General features: G+C 57.9%; 2 protein-coding genes across 4 annotated transcripts in view; one reads left to right on the top strand and one right to left on the bottom strand.

Annotated features, from left to right (window-relative positions):
* Nucleotides 1-2,193: 2,193 nt before the first annotated feature.
* RARG (retinoic acid receptor gamma) overlaps nucleotides 2,194-16,587 on the bottom strand; it is a 20,381-nt gene continuing 5,987 nt past the window's right edge. For 2 of the 3 annotated variants that reach the window (XM_058558133.1, XM_058558132.1), the window contains 7 exons: nucleotides 7,068-7,216; nucleotides 6,703-6,844; nucleotides 5,886-6,046; nucleotides 5,499-5,675; nucleotides 4,907-5,111; nucleotides 4,292-4,450; nucleotides 2,194-3,493 (listed from right to left, as the gene is read on the bottom strand). In XM_058558133.1, the coding sequence (XP_058414116.1) occupies nucleotides 3,294-3,493; nucleotides 4,292-4,450; nucleotides 4,907-5,111; nucleotides 5,499-5,675; nucleotides 5,886-6,046; nucleotides 6,703-6,844; nucleotides 7,068-7,216 (1,193 nt within the window). In that variant the 3' untranslated portion in view covers nucleotides 2,194-3,293. Of the gene's footprint in view, nucleotides 3,494-4,291; nucleotides 4,451-4,906; nucleotides 5,112-5,498; nucleotides 5,676-5,885; nucleotides 6,047-6,702; nucleotides 6,845-7,067; nucleotides 7,217-11,425; nucleotides 11,839-16,587 lie in introns of those variants that run through there. The other variant, XM_058558134.1, reaches the window with a different exon arrangement.
* Nucleotides 15,692-16,587, top strand: part of LOC131416037 (small proline-rich protein 2H) — a 17,849-nt gene continuing 16,953 nt past the window's right edge. Inside the window, exon 1 of the transcript XR_009222534.1 lies at nucleotides 15,692-15,891. The gene's annotated coding sequence lies outside the window, so the exon portion shown is untranslated. The remainder of the gene's footprint in view (nucleotides 15,892-16,587) is intronic.

Genomic DNA, 16,587 nt, shown 5'->3' with positions numbered 1-16,587 from the left:
GTGTGAGTGCTCTGCTGCTGGTGGCCCGGGGTTCAGATCCCGGGCGCGCACCAGTGCGCTGCTTGTCAGGCCATGCTGTGGTGGCGTCCCATATAAAGTGGAGGAAGATGGGCACGGATATTAGCCCAGGGCCAGTCTTCCTCAGCAAAAAGAGGAGGATTGGCCCGGATGTTAGCTCAGGGCTGGTCTTCCTCACAAAAAAAAAAAAAAAATTAAAAAAAAAAAAAGAAACATGATAGGAAGGAAGAAATATCGAGGCAGTAAGTACTGTAGAGGGGCCGGCACGGTGGTGTAGCCATTAAGTTCGTGTGTTCCGCTTCCGCGGCCTCGGGTTCGCAGGTTCGGATCCTGGGTGTGGACCTACTCACCGCTCATCAAGCCAGGCTGAGGCGGCGTCCCACATAGAAGAGCTACAACTATGATACACAACTATGTACTGGGGCTTTGGGGAGGAAAAAAAAAGAGAAAAAGAGGAATATTGGCAACAGATGTTAGCGCAGGGCCATTCTTCCTCAAAAATAAAAAATAAAAAAAAAAGTACTGTAGAGAGAGGCAAATGAGTGACTAGTGTTCATTTTGAAAATCTACTGTATGATAGTGGGCGCTCAACTACACGGGATCTGGAGCTGAAATGCTCTAGTTCAAATCCTGCCTCTATCACTTACTGTTAGCGGGACCTCAGGTAAGTTACCTACCCTTCCTGTGGCTGTTTTCTCATCTGTCAAGTGGAACTCATAGGATTGTTGTGAGAATTAAATGAGATATTTCATATCAATCGCTTAGAGAAGAACCTGGCACATACTAAGGGCTTGAGCAGAGAATCCGTGGATAAGTAACGGGAGTGAGAAGCGGAGCAGCTTTGAGAAATTCAAGGTCCATACAGCTGGGGAGTTGGAGGGAGAAGCACAGGCCCAGGCTCCGAGAATGAGATTGGGGGGCCAAGGAGCCAAGACAGTGGTGGCGCCTGGGAAGGGCCTGGAGGAGGCGAACTGGGAGAAGCAGGGTGCAGGAATGGCAGCTGGGGCTGGGCAAGGATGGAACCTGTAGGGAGAAGGGGTTGTGGGAAATATTCGCCCCTGGCCCACACTTGACCACAGGGAGCTTCACAAAGGAACTAGACGTGAGGTCTGTGATCACACGTCTGTCACCTCTGCAGAGCGGGGGCTGACTGAAGCCACAGCACCTAGCCAACCACCCATCTCATGGCAGGTGCTCAGTCAATGTCAGGTGGATTGTAGGAGCGTACTGCTGGGAGGAGCAACTGGGGAGAAGAGGGTCCTTCTCCTGTGGGCTTCAGCTGGCCTCAGACTGTGGGACATTTTACCCTTCCCCCACAACCAGGGGTTACCATGGCAACGACCCCTCTTCCCCATAGGCCCTGTGGTTTCCTCTAGAGCTTCTTTCGCTTTCTTCTTCTGCTTTTCCCCACTTTTCTCCTCCCCTACTCCCACATCCTCAACCTCTCTCTCCCATATGCACAGGTCATTGGTGAAGAAAGCCAGGCACAAGGTAGGCATGGCACTGTCCCAGGGAGGAAGGTGGGCTACGGGGGAGTCACAGAGGGCAAGCGGAAGACAGACTGCAGGACGCAGCGGTAGAGGCCAAGGGCATGTAGGAGCAAGGGGTAACAGTGGGAGCGTGGAGGGCGAGTGGAGGTCATGGGGTGAAGAGTGGAGTCAGACAGGGCAGAGGGAGTAACTCATAAGGTGATAGTGGGGTCATGGAAAGTGGGAGAGCTCATGGAGCCAGGGGCTGGTATAAAACAGAAACATTGTAACTTAGATGCAGGCTGTGGTTCTTTTCTTCTGGGGCCAGGGACCCTCATGAGTACCAAATGAAACTTCAAAGATCCCCCCCACCGAGAGAAGGGCAGACATGCACTCATACATATCTGGGGATGGGGACAGTTTAAAGACCTCTGAGGCTCCTTCACACCTTTGCAGAGGTCCATAGGGTCCAATCGAAGAACCCACACTGGTGGCTGGGGAGGCCCAGACCCTCAGGGTGGGCCCCTGTGGGCTCCCTTTCCCCCACCCTCCCACCACCCCATCCAGGCACATTGCATCCTATTTCCTTGGTTCCTCTAAAAAAGCTGCAAAAGCCAGTAGATTAGGAGCTCACCCTCATCACCCTGTCCCTCTCCAGGTCAGGTGGTCATTTCTCCTACCACCTCCTAGAGGGAGCCACATCCCATGAGTTTCCATCACTTTATTTTGCAAAAATAGAAAACTCAGCAATATGCGATACAGCGGGGTGGAGGGGAGATGTAAACAGAGAGGAGGGCACAGCACCCTGACCCCCCTAGAGAAAGAGGGGAGCCAGTGGGAATCTTATTTGGCAGCTAAATACAAACTGGGGATTGGAGGAAGAAGGGAGGGGTCACAGGGGCCCTGGGTACCCCCTCCCAAGACTCCTGAGGAAGGGGTCAATTCCAGGGTGTAAACAAAAGCTAATAAATAAATAGAGGCTTCCTCTGGGTCAGGGCAGGATCAGCTAAGCAGCACCCACCCCCCTCTCCCTGGGCCAAGCTGCTCTGGGGGTCAAGAGGGAAAGGCACTAGGGGGAGAGGGATCCCCTGGCCCCTCTGTAGTGTAGGAGGGTCCCTGCCCCGATGGCTGAGATGGGGGGCAGAGGGAGCCCAAGGCACATAATAGGGCTGGGGGAGGGCTTGTAACGGAGGGCACAAGGTAAACTCTGGGCCCAAGCAAACAGGTGAAGAATGGACCTGCATCTGTCCCTTTCACCCTCTAGCCCACCACGGAAATACAGGGCCCAGCGTGCCCCACCCTGACCTGGCACAAGGATGGGGCACAGAGGGCAGCATGCACCCAGCAGGTGCATTCCGCAGCATTAGGCACCAAGGGCAGGGGTAAGAGGGTGGGCTCAGCCCTCCCCCTATGCGCCCCTTTTGGTCTCTAGTGTTCCTTTTGCTCCCAGAGGCCTAAGCACCTGGCAGAGGAAGAGGCTGTGGAATGGCAGGGTATTCCTCCTGCCCTGGGGAGCCTCGGACCCTGGTGCCTAAGGGGCAGTGCTGAGATTTCAGAGTCCAAACCCAGGCTCACCCCTCTGCCCTCTCTACTGGTGGGAGCAGGGCAGGCCCCCGAGACTAGAGAGGGAGCCGGTTAGAGCAGGAAGGGGATGAACACAGAGGCACCCCTGGAAACTTTGGCAAAAACAAGGAGCTCATTGGAAGGGGTGGGGAGAGGGCAGAGCAGGTCCTCCCCCAGTCACTGATGGTGTCTGGGAGATGGTCAGTCTGCTGCCTGGAGCCCCAACCCCCACGGCAGGGGAAGTCAGGGGCCCTGGTCAGGTTGGGGGCTGCGGCCCCCTTTGCCCTGGCCCCCAGGAAGCTCATCCTCGCTAGAGGCCTTGGGGTGGGGACCAGGCTGCGAGGAGTCGTCCTCAAACATTTCGGGGTTCTCCAGCATCTCTCGGATCAGGGGAGGCATCGGGCCCGGAATCTCCATCTTCAAGGTAATGGCTCTTTCCGCTCCTATAATAGAGGGGCAAAAAGGTTCAAGGAGGCAGAGGTACATGCCCCTTGAGGCCCTAATCTTTCTCAACTGCCCTATGACTCCCCTCAGGGGGCTCCCAGCACAGGCCTGCCACCTCTCTGTCTGAGCTCACCCTCTCCCTACTCCAGGGTTCCTGAGGGCCACTCCTCTGCCTGGAGCCTCTACCTGTCTACTCTGCCAATCCTGCTGCCCATTTATCCCATTTTTTCAGGCTGTCTTCTCAAAGATCACACCATGCCCAACTTCCAGCCCCACGCCCCAGGCACCCCACCCTGTAATGTCCACAGCTTGCCGGTTGTTCCTAGGCCTGTTCTTAATAACATTTATAATAATAGCTAATATTTATCAAACACTTACTATCTGCCAGGCATCTCTCTAAACCAGCACTGTCCAATAGAACTTTCTGCGATGATGGAAATCTACTCTGTCCAACAGAGTAGTCACCAGCCACAGATGGCTACTGAGCCCTTGAAATGTGGCTCCTGCAACTGAGGAACTCAATGTTTAACTTAGTGCAGTTCTAAGCCCGTTATGTATTAACTCGGTTAGTCCTCACAATAGCCTTACGAGGTAGGTGTAAGTACAACCCAGGATACAAAGAGGAAAATAAGGTACAAAAAGTAAAGGAATTTGCCCAAAGTCTCCCCACTAGCATGTGGCAGAGCTAGGATTCCAGCGTAGGCCGCCTGGTTCTCACCCACTCTGTTCTTGTCTCTGCCTGACCTGGGAGGCCAGCAGCTCCAGGAAGAGAGAGGGGAGGCTCACTCGTGACTAACCCTTGGTGCTGATGCCCCGGAGGTCGGTGATCTTCATGAGCATCCTTGGGAACATGTAGGGCTGGGTGGGCCGCCGTCGCCGGGCATATAGCCTCAGGGCTTCCAGCAATGGCTCCTGCAGCTTGTCCACTTTTTCGGGTTCCTCCAGGTCCATGCGGTCTATGGAGATAAGTGCAGTGGAGTGAGAGGAAGAGATGGGGATGACAGTGACAAGTGGATGATCCCCAACTGACCCTGTGCCTGTCCTCTAAGCTCCAAACTTTGTCCCATCAGCCCTTTACCTATTGCCCATGAGCCCCACCCAGGCCATCTCCCCAACTCCAAGCCCTGTTCCTTCTCCCCTTCAGCAAGAGGCTTTCTCTGGGTAAATCACTCCTGCCCAGACCTCCATCTCAGCACCAGTATCTGGGGTCTCCTCAGCTCCCCCTGGCTCTGCCCCTCTTTTTGTCCTATGTTCCAGGCTGCAGGGGAGCCTGGACTGGACCTAGGAAGTCTGTGGATGGGGCCAGGGGCAACAATCCCAGGGAGAAGGACCAAGGTCTCCCCTGGTCAGAGATCAGGTGTGGGGTGTGGTGGGAAAGGAGCTCAAGCAAACGCTAGGGGGCGCCCCCGCACCTCCACAGATGAGGCAGATGGCACTGAGCAGCCCCGTCTCTGTGTCATCCATCTCCAGTGGCAGGAGCTGCCCAGCAAAGGCAAAGACGAGGTCTGTGAGGGGCCCGAAGCCGGCATTGTGCATCTGGGTCCGGTTCAGGGTCAGCCCGTCGGAGAAGGTCATAGTGTCCTGCTCTGGGGTGTACCTTGTGCAGATCCGCAGCATCTGCAGATGGGCAGGGGGAGGGTTAGTGCTGTCTCTGGGGAGGGGGGCGCTTAGAGGTGGGGAAAATAGGGAATGAGGTACATGTGGAAAGTAAGGAGGTTAGGTCCAAAAGGAGGGCCACCTGAAGAGGCAGGGGGAGGAAGGCAGAGGTGGAGGATCTGAAGCTTGGGGAGGGAAGAGAAGTCAGAGGGAGGCAGGGCATCCAGAAGTCTAAGACCAGATCTTAGCGACAGGGGTTAAAACAAAAAGAGCTTGGGCTTAAGGAGATCAGAGGAGTCCCAGATTAGAGTGGGAAGGAGAGAGAATGAAATCTTTGTGTGAACCAACTCCTTGGTCTCTTATGAGGGTCAGGCTGTAGGGGAAGACGGGCCACAAGGCTTAACTTACCAGGATGTCCAGGCAGGCAGCCTTGAGCAGAGTGATCTGATCAGCAATGCTGAGCGCCGTGAAGCCGGGCAGCCGCTTGGCAAACTCCACGATCTTGATGATGCACTTGGTGGCCAGCTCACTGAACTTGTCCCACAGTCCCAGATCCAGCTGCACCCGGTGGTCTGCACTGGAGTTCTGCAGGGAGGGCACGTTAACATGCAAGCCCAGGCCCGCCCTGGAGGCTGTCTTCTTTCTGCCAATACCCCAAGCTCTCTCGTCTGCATTCTGATGCCCTCCTTGTCCTCATCCTTGTCCTGCACCAGACCATGACCTCCAACACAACCCCTACTCATTCCCCAAAATGAACAGTCCCCTGCCCTCACTGGGGCCCTGCCCGCTTCTCACCGTGGTGTACTTGCCCAGCTGGCAGAGCGAGGGGAAGGTCTCTTGGTGGGCTTTGCTGACCTTGGTGATGAGCTCTTCCAACTGGGGGCTCAGCTCATAGCTGTCAAGCGCCCCTTCTTCTTTCACCTCTTTCTTCTTCTTGTTCCGGTCATTCCGCACAGCTTGGGGGTGGAGGCACAAGGAGAGGTGCGGGACCCTCAGAACCTCCCTCTGGATATCTCCTCTCACCCTGATTTAATGTGCTCAGTCCTTATCATGAACATCTCTTCCCTGGGACCCTAGTCAGTACCTCAGTTTCCCTAGCTCCTACATTAGCTCTCATTCCCAGGCTGGCTCTCCACAGCCCCACCCAGGGCTTGTAGCCCCTGCTCCCTCTCCAGGCAATTCGGCTCCATCCTGCCCTTCCTGTCACCCTGCAGGAGCTGGGGAGGGGGGGCAGGATATGCAGGCGGCAGGATATCCACTTATAGCCTTGGCAGCACAATGGCGCAGGGGAGGGGGGGCACCCCAGGTCCACCTCAGGCTCAGTCCAGGGAGCAGGGGAGGGGACTGGCAAGCCCCCCCCCCACTTCCCCATGAAACAGGAGAATGTGAGACAGGTAACCCCCATTCACTCTTTCAGAAGAGGAGAGAATGGGAAGGCGTGGGGCCTCCTGGGTGAATGGAACTAATCAAATATGACTGGCCAGGGAGGAGGCAGCACCTAGGGTGGGCTAGATCTCAGAGGTCAGGGAAGTGGAGGTGGCCAGTGGGAAGAGGATGGCAACCACAGGCTAGGACAGGAGTGCTCCTGCCCATGCCAGGGTTAGGGGCCTACCTTCCTTGGACATGCCCACTTCAAAGCACTTCTGTAGTCGGCAGTACTGGCAGCGATTCCGGGTCACTTTGTTGATGATACAGTTTTTGTCACGGTGACATGTGTACACCATGTTCTTCTGGATGCTGCGGCGGAAGAAGCCCTGGAGTTGGGGGTGGGTAGAACATCAGTGAAGCAGGATGCTGGGAGTACCAGCCTCTCAGGCCTTGCAGGCTGACCCAATCTATTAACTACCTAGGTGTAAAGCAGCCCCTCCCACCCCACAGATACCCACTCACACACAGTCCCACCCCTCTGGTCTGGTCCCTGGTCTCTGATCTCACCCAGCTAACTCCAGGTGCCCAATGAGCCCACCACATACACACCTTGCAGCCTTCACAAGAGCTGACCCCATAGTGGTAGCCAGAGGACTTATCATTGCACACGAAGCAGGGCTTGTAGACACGAGGAGGTGGAGGGGGTGAGGGCGAGCTGGGCACCATCTCCTCTGAGCTAGTGCTCTGCGTCTCCACCGCTGGGGGGGAAGCAGTGATAGGAGGGTCATGGGAGGAGATACAGGCATCCTCATTACACACACACCCATTCCCACTTCTTTCTCCTGCTCAGTGCTGACAACACCGTTACCACCACACGGATTTAAGTCCCAACCACCACGTACAGCCCCAGAGAAAATACTTCCAGAAACCCCTAAACAACCACTATGACTGCACCTCCCATAGTCTGGCCATCTCCCTCCATGATAGCGCCAGCCTGAGACCTACATGACACTGCTCAATTCTCCAAATTCCAGGCCAAGGCCATCCTGGAAGTTAACTTCTCTGGGCCTCAGTTTCCCCAGCTGTACAGTGGGTGGGTGGAGGGCTTATGGCCCATGGCTCTGAACTCTCTAGTCACTCCCTGTCACATCGGTAGATCTTTGTCAGGTAATCTACCTCCCACCATCTTCCTCCTCCTCCTCCTCAGGAGGCAATAGATCTGGGGGTGAATAGGCAATGACAGGCCCTCTATAGCCAGCACCCAGCTAAATGACCTGCTGGGATACACAGTAGGTAGAACAGAACCTCATCTTCTCTCAAGCAGTACAGGGTAGGTAATCTGCCCATATCACGCCCCAAATAACCACCAATGTCCTTTTCCCCAGAAACCATACAGAGACAGTGGAGGAAACGGGACACAGGTGTCAGGAAAGTAGGTTAGAGGATACGCAACAGCTATTTTACACCTGAAGAAACTGAGGCCACGAGAAGGCAGTGACAGCCCAGTGCCACACTGCCAGGGGATGCTGGAGCCAAGGCTCTCAGGTCTCCTGACTAGATCTAAGTGGCCTGGCCAGGAGTCACAGGAGTTGGGGAAGGGGAGACTGAGGTATTTGCTCAGATTCTCAGGTCTAGAAGCTGTTGGGGGTGTAGCAAACCAGAGAAGTCAGGTGACAGTGGGTAAACAGGGTTAATGGGGGAGGGGAGCTCTCTCTGGACCCTCTTTGAGCCTGTCTTAACTCCTAAATGTCCCCTGTGAATACCAATTGCAGCTCAAAAGGGGTCTCAGCCCATGCCACACAGAGTGTGTGGGGAGGACACCTTCTGTTCAGGAAGCTGCTGAGTAAACCTTTTTTGGGTGTGTGGTTGATCTTCAGAGGCTGGAAAAATCTATAAGTTATTCAACCTGTAGGACCTGTTGCTCAAACCTGAAGGGCCCAGGTTAATGCAAGGAGACCCTAAGACCCTGCCTAAGAAGTGTCCCACGCACCCACCTCAAGAACACCTTCTTCCTTCTAACCTGCTGCAGCCCACTTGGTCAGAGGTCCGCCCCATGCTGCCAGAAGGGTAGAAGGAATGCCCAGGATGCCCGGGTCCCAGGGTGGCTCCACCCACCCCACAGGAGGGAAGCCCTCCCCACCCCCCAACACACACAGACACTCATTAGCATAAGAATCCTGCTGGAGTGAGATTCCCCAATGAAAAAGGAGAGAGAGGAGGGGAGGGAAGAAGGGTGCCTGCAGTCTATTCAGAGCTGGGGGCGGGAGACTCCAGGAGGGGCTGGTGCTGAGAGAAGCAGGGCGAGCTGGAATGCCTTTCAGGACCCCTCCTGGTGTCCTCTGAGGGCACATGTTCAGCCCACAGGCCAGCGAGTGGGGTGGTGCTCACTCCAGCGCTGACGCCCTCCCTGCCCGCAGAGCGCTGCCTCATTTCCTCTCTTGCGAAAGGGCCTGGGTGCGGTCAGACTGGCATGGGGCAGTGCCAGCCAATTATAAGACTGGGGGCCCCCGGGGAGGCAGGCCCAGGGGCAGCTTTTCCCGTCTAAGTGGTGCTGTCACCCCTTCTCGGCACCTTCTGGCACACCCCCGCCCCTGAACCCCAAAGTGCTGCCCAGTGGCTCTGGTCAATCTGGGGGTGACGAGAACGGCTAATTGGGTCAACTCTGCTCAGATTCCCTTCTCAGCTCTGGGCCGAGACCCCACCATCGGGATGCTGCTCCTGGGCTAGGCAGGGGCCCCTGCTGGGGAGGAGGGGGTGGGCTCTGGGTTTTTCTCCTTTTAAAGCCCAAATTGCTGAAATTGAGGAAATTCCTGGCCAGGCTGAGCGGAGCTTCAAACAAACTCTTTATAACCTGCTGTAAACGCTCCCAGCTGCGAGGCCCAGGGCTGAGACGCCCGGACTCACAATTTGAACACACACCTCCTTGGAGAAACACACACACTCTCACGTCAACAACACACGGGACACAGAAGCAGGCATGTCACCAATGCACTCTATACCCCAACCAGACCCTGACCCAGAAGAAGACACAGGCGGGCACAGAGGCACACTCCCTCCAGCCACACCGTAGAGGTGGAGGCACAAGTCATAAAGCTGACACACAACACCGAGCGCTCCGCTTCACATTTGCAAGCGAGTAGCTCTGCTACCAGACAAACACCCGGGCCTGCCAACACAGCACCAGGACACCGAAGCCGCCAAACATGCACAGACACACCACACCGCCCTCCCCTCAAAGGACCTCTTCCCTGCCCCAGTTTAGACACACAGGTCTAAACTACTTTCTGAAAGTGTGTGGAGCAGGCCTGATGCCCACCAAAATCCCAGCGGCCAAAATTATTGGTCCAAATTGAAACGCAGGGGCGTCCTGCCAGCCAAGTGCAAGGGGCTTCCATGGGCCTGGAAAAGGACAGGGTCCCTGCCCTGCCTCCACAAAAGCCCTTCCTGGGAGATTCTCTCCACCTCAGCACCCTTCCCAACATACCCCAATTCCCCATCCTATTGGGCAATGAGAGGAAGGTTAAGAATTCACAAGGATTTGGTGCAAAGCAATAGTTCCACGCTTTCTCTGCCCTTAAAATGCCACACTTTTAATTCTTGCCCCACTCCACCCCAAAGTACGGTCTCCTGTTTGCCACCTCCCTCTTCCACTCTCCCAGTTGTTAAATCTGAGCAGCTCTGCCCTGGAACCAAAAGACCGAAAAAAAAAAAAGGGCGAACTCGTAAACAGCGCTACCGAGTGCCAAGGAGCGAGGCGCGTTGGCGGGGCTCAGTGACCCCGCGGGCGCACTCCCCCAGCGCGCGCCGCTCGCCCCTTCTCAGTGCCCCAAGACCCTCGTCCCGGGGCGTCCGCACCCCGGCTCAGAGCGCCGTCTCGGCCCCGGGTAAATTTGGGGAGTGTTCCAGGCTCTCCTCCCGGCCCCTCCCCACACCCCACCCCCGCCAGGCACTTCGGCCCAGGCTTCAAAGCTGCCTCTCATCTGGACTTCATTTTTACTGCCTCTCAGTCCCCAGCTTTTTATTACCGCTCTGGAAAGGGGTTCCAGGGCCCCAGGCCTGGCATCTCCCATTTCACAGAGAGGGGAAGATGGATATTTGGGGAACCAGTAGTCGTACTCCCCCTGCCCCTGCCACCTCCAGGCCACCTCCCACCATCCACCGACTTTGCTTTAAACTTGTCGCTTCCTACTGAAGTTGTGTGCGTTGGAGTCATAGGAAAAAGTCATCTCTCTGCTACAACCCTATACACATTTGCAAACACTGCTTTTTAGAATGGGGGAGGGGGCACCAGGGCCCAGCCTTCTCCCGGTGGCGTGCACAACCTCTTCCACCCTGCACAGAGAACACACAGGATGCACGCTCGAACACAGCACTTTCCAAAACCGCCCCCGCAGCCACGCAGGGGCACACGCCCTCCCGGCCTCACGCCACAAACATCCCCACACAGGGCCATGCGGACCTGCCAATGCTGCCGGAGGGCGACACTGCGTGGAGAGACCCCTGTACTCACACCCACACCGCCCTGGGCAAGGCACTGCACACTCCAGGGATTCACACGCTCTGCAAATCATTTTTTTTACACTCAACTTCTCACATGGACTTTACAAACGCCACCCACGGTCCTGGGTGCCATATCCCTTCGGGGCCACGGACCTGCGGGCACAAACTACCCACACACCTCGGTCTCTCCCTATCCCCAGGAACTCTGGAGCGGCATCAACCACAGGCCCTAGCTAAACACCCACCATAAAAACCACACACACTCCAAACACTACTGCACACACCCAAAGGAGTCGCTGAGGCCCCCACGTTTAAAGGGCCAGTACCTCTCTTTCCTACACACCCGCCCCTCACATAGAAAGGGTCAGAGTCTCCGCTTGCACCCCATTCCCACCTTTTACACACGGAAAGAGTGAGCCGCTGCCTCTCCCGCACCCCACACCCCAGTCCCGGGCTCGGGTACCTACATTGCAGACTAGCGGGTTGCGGCCAGGCAAAAGACTCGAGTCCGGCGAAACAGGAGCTGCCCGTGGCTCTGCGCAGCAAGCCGGCCCCGGGCCCGGCCGCCCCGTACAGCCGTCGCGGACCCGGGGCAAACGTTTCCATGCAGTCGTACATCGCGACCCGGCTTGGAGGGAAGCTGGGTGCTAAGAACACCAAGGACCCGCAGCCGATTCCCCCTCCTCCCCCGGCGGCGCCCCGCTCCTGGAGGGGGGGAGGGGGAGGGCTAGCATAGGGCGCCGGGCTGCATGGGGGGTAAAGGGTGGGCGGGGAAGAGGGGGATCCCCAGCAGGGGAAAGGACTGGGCGGGGCGCAGAGCCGGGGCTGCAGCTTCAGCCGCGGTCTGGCTCACTGTGGGCGCCTCGGCGGCTAGCACTGGGGAGACCTTTTGTAAAAGCGAAGCCCGGAGGGGTGGGGGGTGGGGCTTGGAGAGCGAAGGGGGCCGGGCACCAAGATGAGCAAAGCCGGGAGTGGAGCGCACACATACACACACACACACACACACACACACACACACACACTCGCACCGCGGCGCGCGCGCTTGCTTAGACACACATCCGTGCATGCATTTATCTTGGCAGGCACCACGCATTTGCAAATATGCAGTAGTGCACATGCATGTCTGCACGCACATAAAATCACAGACGCACACACGTTTGTGCAAGCACACCTGGCTCGGGAAAATGCTTGCATTCTCTCTCCACAGCCCGAAGGTTTTGCACGCATTTGCACTTAGGCGCGTGCCCTGGTCGGGGATGGGGGAAGGAGTGGAGGAACCAAGCACACGCATTTCCTTTCGCGTTTTCCCCCTCCCCCGCAACACTCTCTTTTCCACACAAGTCAATACAGGCAGGGGCGTCAAGGATGACTGGGAAGAGGGGAACATGGAGGTTCCCTGCGCGCAGCAGTTCTCCGGAGCCCGGGGACCTGCACTACCTCCACCCCCTCATTCCCAGGCCTGGCTCCTCCCTCTCCCTCCGCGCGCGCGCTTCGGGGCCGAACAGTACATTCCTGCGGCTCGGCGCGCGCGGCCTCCTCCTTCCTTCCCGTCCTCCCCACCCCCGGCCGAAGGGCCGGAGCGCGCTCCCGCCGTGAACTCTGCGGGAACCCCCCTCGGGGCGGGTGGCCGGGCGCGCTCACCTCCTCCTGACCCGGCCCCGCCCCACCCCGCCCAGGCCGTCGCCAGCGCCGCAGCGGAGTCCCCCCCGCCCCCTCCAGCGCAGCCTGGAGTCTACCCTTCCTAGCCCGAGCTGTCCTCCCTCCGCCGCGTCCCGGGCCGCCTGCCTCCAAGTCCCCGAAGCCCCATCCCGCGACTGACACTCCCTAAGCGCCTCCACTGCCTCTCTCAAGGACCCTTCCTCCAACCTCACTTCACTTTTAGAGCCCCAAACTACCATCTCAAACTGCCCGCCCCTGCCAACTGCGCCTCTGCCGAAAGGGCCCTCCTGAGTGCCAACTCCTCTCCCCCCGAATTGCTACCGTGCCAACTGCCCCAAAGTGCCAAGAGCCCCTCTCGGCAATAACTGCGAGTCCGCTCATTAGCTGTTCTCAGAGCATTGTCTCCCCACCACTGGCAACAACCGCCCCCTCTCCCCTTCAGTGCCACACTCGGTGCCCTGCAGATCTTCAGGGCCGCCTCTCTGTTCCCTCGGTTGCCCCTTCCGGGCACCGAGCGCCCTCGCCCGGCAGAGACGGGGCTGAGGGGGGTGGGGGCTTGGCCACGTCAAGAGTTTGCCCTCGCCGGGCCGGGCCGACTCGGGGACCCTGGCCCCGGGACAGCGCCAGCGGCGGCGACTCCCGGAAACCGCCCCCTCCCCCGCGCCCCGCCCGCCGCCGGCCCGGCCGCCCGGCGGGCTGGCCCAGCCGGCTCTGTCAGCGCCGCTCACACGGGGAGCGCCGGGGGAGCGGGAGCGCCGCCTGGCCCGGCCCCTTCCCCCGCCTGGCGGCTGCGGCCGGGCCAGGGCGGGGCGCGCTTTTCTAAGAATCTGTTGTACCGGGTGGGGGGCGCACTGGGGTGCTGCAGGAGTGGGGCGCCAGTTTGGAAGAATAAAGAGCAGGAAGGGGTGCCAGAGTAGGCGCGGAGGAGGGGCCGGGTGGCTGCCGGGGACTGCGGGGGGGGGGGGCGGGGCAGGGCTGGAAGGAGGGCTTGGTTTGTGGATTGGGGGGCGCGGGGTGGCAGGGCTGACTGGGGGGCTTGAAGCAGGGATGAAGAGGGAATGCAGTGCTCCTTCCAACCCAGCATGAGCTCCCTGCTCTTTCCCCAAACCCCACATACCCCATTTCTGAATCCAGCCATCTCCCCTGCTCCAAAAAGAGGGTGACATTTCTGAATCAGAATCTGGCCAGTGGCAAAAAATCAATTAAGTGCAAAATGGGGAGTACCCCCAAAACAAGGGAGAAAGAGCCCTGATTAGTCAACTCCAGGCTGTCAGTCCCCCCCACCCTTCCCCCTCCGAAATCTGAAAGGTCCCAATTAAGTCAGGCCTGCCTGGTTGGTAATTAGAACCAGAAGTGGCCAGACCACAGGGAGGGGGGTTGGGAGTGGGGCACAGGAGGAGTGGGGGGAGGGCTCCAGGAAGTCATGAGTCCTCAATAGCCCCCCTTTCTCTTCACCAGATGCACCCCACTCCTCATCACCCCATCTGTGTGTGCTTCTCAGGCACTGCAGGGAGAGAAGCCTTAGAAGGGACCAGGCATTAGGGTGTCAGGCCCACCCTTCCCATCAACCCCAACCCCCCATTCTAGACAGTCTTAGTACAGTCTTGAGGAGAAGGTAAGAGGATGGGGGAATCTAGTGCCCCCTCTTTTCCCCCAAAGTCCCCCCAGCCCTTATTGCAGCAATTAGACCCATTAGCCTTCTAGCATTTCATGGGAACCAGATGTTCTCCACCAGCCTGGTGGGAGTATGAGGGGGGGGCAGCTGCCTGACTCACCCCCTTCCCTATGGTCTCCACCACCACCGCGCACCCCTCCCAGCTAGATCCCCGCAAAGGCACAGCCCCAGAGGCAAAGAGAAGTGTACCCCTCCCCCACTAACGAGGCCATTAGCGCTCAGTCTTCCATGGTCACCCCTCAGAGCCTCTACCACCCTGGCAAAGATGAGTCTGGCCAACAAGGGACTGTGGTGGGAAGGACAGCTAACTCCTTAGGCACCGCTTCTTTCCCTGTCCTGCCACCTTCTGGATGGGGCTTGAGGATGACTGGGTCTGAATTCCTCATGCTAAATTCTCCTTTTCTTCCAAAACCTTCCCTCAAAAAACTGAAGAGGGGGCATTTCAAAGCAAATAAGGCCCCACCCCAGGGTAAGTCCCTACTTGGGAGTCCCACCTGAAGGGCAGTGGGAGGGGTCTCTGGAGGAGGGGGCAGCAGAAGTGGGGGGGGGGAATAGGGAGGTGTGAATGAGGGCCGGGGCCCAAAGCAGGGATGTGAGGAGCGCTGGGCAGGATGGGGGCTGGGACCGGGTAGGGGGCCAGAAGAGGGGGGCGCAGCCTGGGCCCCAGCGGCGGCGGCTTGCCCGGCTCCCCCCGCCGGAGAGGTTTCCTGTTGCAATCAAAGCCCCGTTTGTGTCGGCCTGGAGCTGGAGCCCGAGCCTAAGCAGGAGAGACTGGGGAGGGGAGGGGAAGGAGGCAGCGGGCTGGGGTTTTTTCCTGGAGGAGGCCTCGCTGCCGCCTGCTCGCCACCCTTACCCGCCAGCTTCTTCTTGCCTCTCCCAGCGGCTAGGCTCCTTTTGTGTCTGCGCCTTTTGGCCAAGGTAGTTCTCTCATCTTGTTTAGGTCTCTGAGTCTCTCTTTTTCACCTTCTTTTAAGTAGAACTCTTTTTCTTCCTATGCCTTTCAGCCTGCCCTCAGTTTTTCCATGTGACTTAGTGTGGTGCAGTCTGGGATCCTTGCCCCAGGGACACTGTCACCAAGTTCAAAGGACAAACTGGGCCAGGTCCTCAGGACCACAGGTATCTCAAGAGGAGGAGGAGGGCAAGGCTTCCCTTCCCTCCCATCACACTCTGTTCCCTGTAGTCTTGATAAAGCAAACATACAACACACCAGTGTTCACAAACACAGAGATACACAGGGACACAGCCACCAAGGTTTCATGCACGTATGAGCATGCACACATGCATGCGCACACACACAGCACACCCCTCTGCTTTCCCATGCACACAGGCCTGTGCTTGCCTCGGCAGCACATGCTCCCCTTCCTTCTCCCCTCCTCCACCACATGGCTCTGAGATACCTGCCTTTCCCACTCAGCCCCCTGGAGAACCCCAAGAGCTGGAGCAAGACTTCCCTTCTCAACAAAGATGCCTCCAAGGTGCTAGGGAGCCAGCAGGAGGATCCACGAGCCAGCCCCCAGGAGAAGTTCCAGACTCCTTGATGGACCACCCTCCTCCCACAGACTAAGAGAGAGAAGATGAAGAGACAGACACAGATTCAAAGTGAGTGTGGCTTTGGCATCAGACTTAGGCCTCCACTCTCTCTCCATTAGATGGCCCCAGCTGAAAAGGGACACAGGTCAGAGAAATGAGAGCCTACACTCAGTCACCCTTCAGCTGTTCTCCCACTGTGGGAGGTTTCCCAGACTCCAGGATCCCCTACTGTCCCCTCTGCCTCCCTCTCATTTACCACTGGGCACTGCATGCCCCACTCTGGACCCAAGCAAGCTGTCTGGACCCAAGCCTTCCCCTCCTCCCCACCCCACCGCCACCTCTCTGCCCAGGCCTGTCCCCTGCTGCCAGCCACACCCTCCCCAGCTACCTGCCCTGGTTCTGGCTCCTCCCTTGGATTTCTCCTTTCAGCCCTCCTCCTTCAGGGCAGCCTTTGGCGATAGAGCCCAGTCTGACCCCTTCCCCTACCTTGATCTCACTTTGAACCCTGACCTTGATCTCAATGTGTCCAGGGCACAGGGGCACAAGGAGAACTTCACTGGGGACTGGCTACTAGCTCTGAGCACTTTCCCCACTACCATTCTCCTTCTCCTTTCTCCCCATGAACAGGGAAAATGAAGTCCCAAGGGACTGGGTTGTATGGTTCTCTGCAAGAAGTGCATTCATGTGGGGAGGGTGGTTCCCTCCCACCTCCTGAGGCCCTGGGACAGATTCATGGGGTGTAAATGAGGTAGGGGAAGCCCAGCT

The sequence above is a fragment of the Diceros bicornis genome, chromosome 17 (assembly GCF_020826845.1).
Source record: "Diceros bicornis minor isolate mBicDic1 chromosome 17, mDicBic1.mat.cur, whole genome shotgun sequence".
Classification (NCBI taxonomy): Eukaryota; Metazoa; Chordata; class Mammalia; order Perissodactyla; family Rhinocerotidae; genus Diceros; species Diceros bicornis.
The sequence above is the reverse complement of the archived record's forward strand: the minus strand, read 5'-3'. Positions and strand labels throughout refer to the sequence as shown.